General features: G+C 47.9%; 1 protein-coding gene across 1 annotated transcript; it reads left to right on the top strand.

Annotated features, from left to right (window-relative positions):
- Positions 1-588: 588 nt before the first annotated feature.
- On the top strand, positions 589-1028 carry LOC105820882 (histone H3.3-like; the record flags this gene model as incomplete). The annotated part of the gene is made up of 1 exon (XM_012657455.1): positions 589-1028. A coding segment is annotated over one exon (399 nt), but the record flags the coding sequence as incomplete, so codon positions are not given.
- Positions 1029-1034: the final 6 nt, after the last annotated feature.

The raw sequence follows: 1034 nt of genomic DNA on the forward strand, positions 1-1034 counted from the left end.
ACAGGCGTGAGCCACCGCGCCGGCCCATATGCTATTGCTGTTTTCAGTAGAACATTACAAGAAAGAGATAAGCTGAGACAAGAATTGGCAGGTTAATAGAAATGATAGGAAGGAGAAAGTCCGTAAATATGAAGCCGTGAAGGAATATTAAAGACAACTACTTCTAGCTCCATATAATAGGAAACAAGACCAAAAAAGTTGTCTCCGAGAGTCAAAGGTCTACTAAAACTCAGCCCTCATGGCAAGGGCCGTATTAAGGATAGAGCCTCTCCAGCATGTCTGGCGGCCTCCGCGTAGCAGGGATTAAGCAGAGAAAGGCTGGCGTGCAGAGGAAAGAACTTTGGGTATAGTTACAGAAACAGAATTGACTGGAATAAAATACATCAAAAGCTTACTAGTTTTCAAGCAAATCGAATGGTCAAAGACACTAGGAACCTGAAACTACTTGGCGTTTAAAATACCTCTGTGGTGTTCGCAGCCGCTGCCACGCCGCCATCACTCTAACGCCGGCGCTGCCTCTCGCTCCGCGAGCTCCCGGCAAGGAGAAGGAGAAGGGGATACGGAGGCCTGTATGCCATGGCCGGTTAAAACGCCGACTGCCGCAAAGCCACCTGTGGTAAAGCACCCAGGAAGCAACTGGCTACGAAAGCCGCTCCCAAGAGTGCGCCCTCTACTGGAAGGGGGAAGAAACCTCATCGCTACAGTCCCGGTACTGTGGCGCTCCGTGAAATTAGACGTTACCAGAAGTCCACTGAAGTTCTGATTCGCAAACTTCCTTCCCAGCGTCTGGTGCGAGAAATTGCTCAGGACTGCAAAACAGATCTGCGCTTCTGGAATACAGCTATTGGTGCATTGCAGGAGGCAAGTGAGGCCTATCTGACTGGCCTTTTTGAAGACACCAACCTGTGTGCTACCCATGCCAAACGTGTAGTAATTATGCCAAAAGACATCCAGCTAGCACAATGCATATGTGGAGAACGTGCTTAAGAATCCACTATACTGAGAAAATATTTCATTCTCAAAAAAAAAAAAAA

Source organism: Propithecus coquereli, unplaced genomic scaffold, assembly GCF_000956105.1.
Source record: "Propithecus coquereli isolate 6110/MARCELLA unplaced genomic scaffold, Pcoq_1.0 Scaffold5405, whole genome shotgun sequence".
In the NCBI taxonomy this organism is placed as follows: Eukaryota; Metazoa; Chordata; class Mammalia; order Primates; family Indriidae; genus Propithecus; species Propithecus coquereli.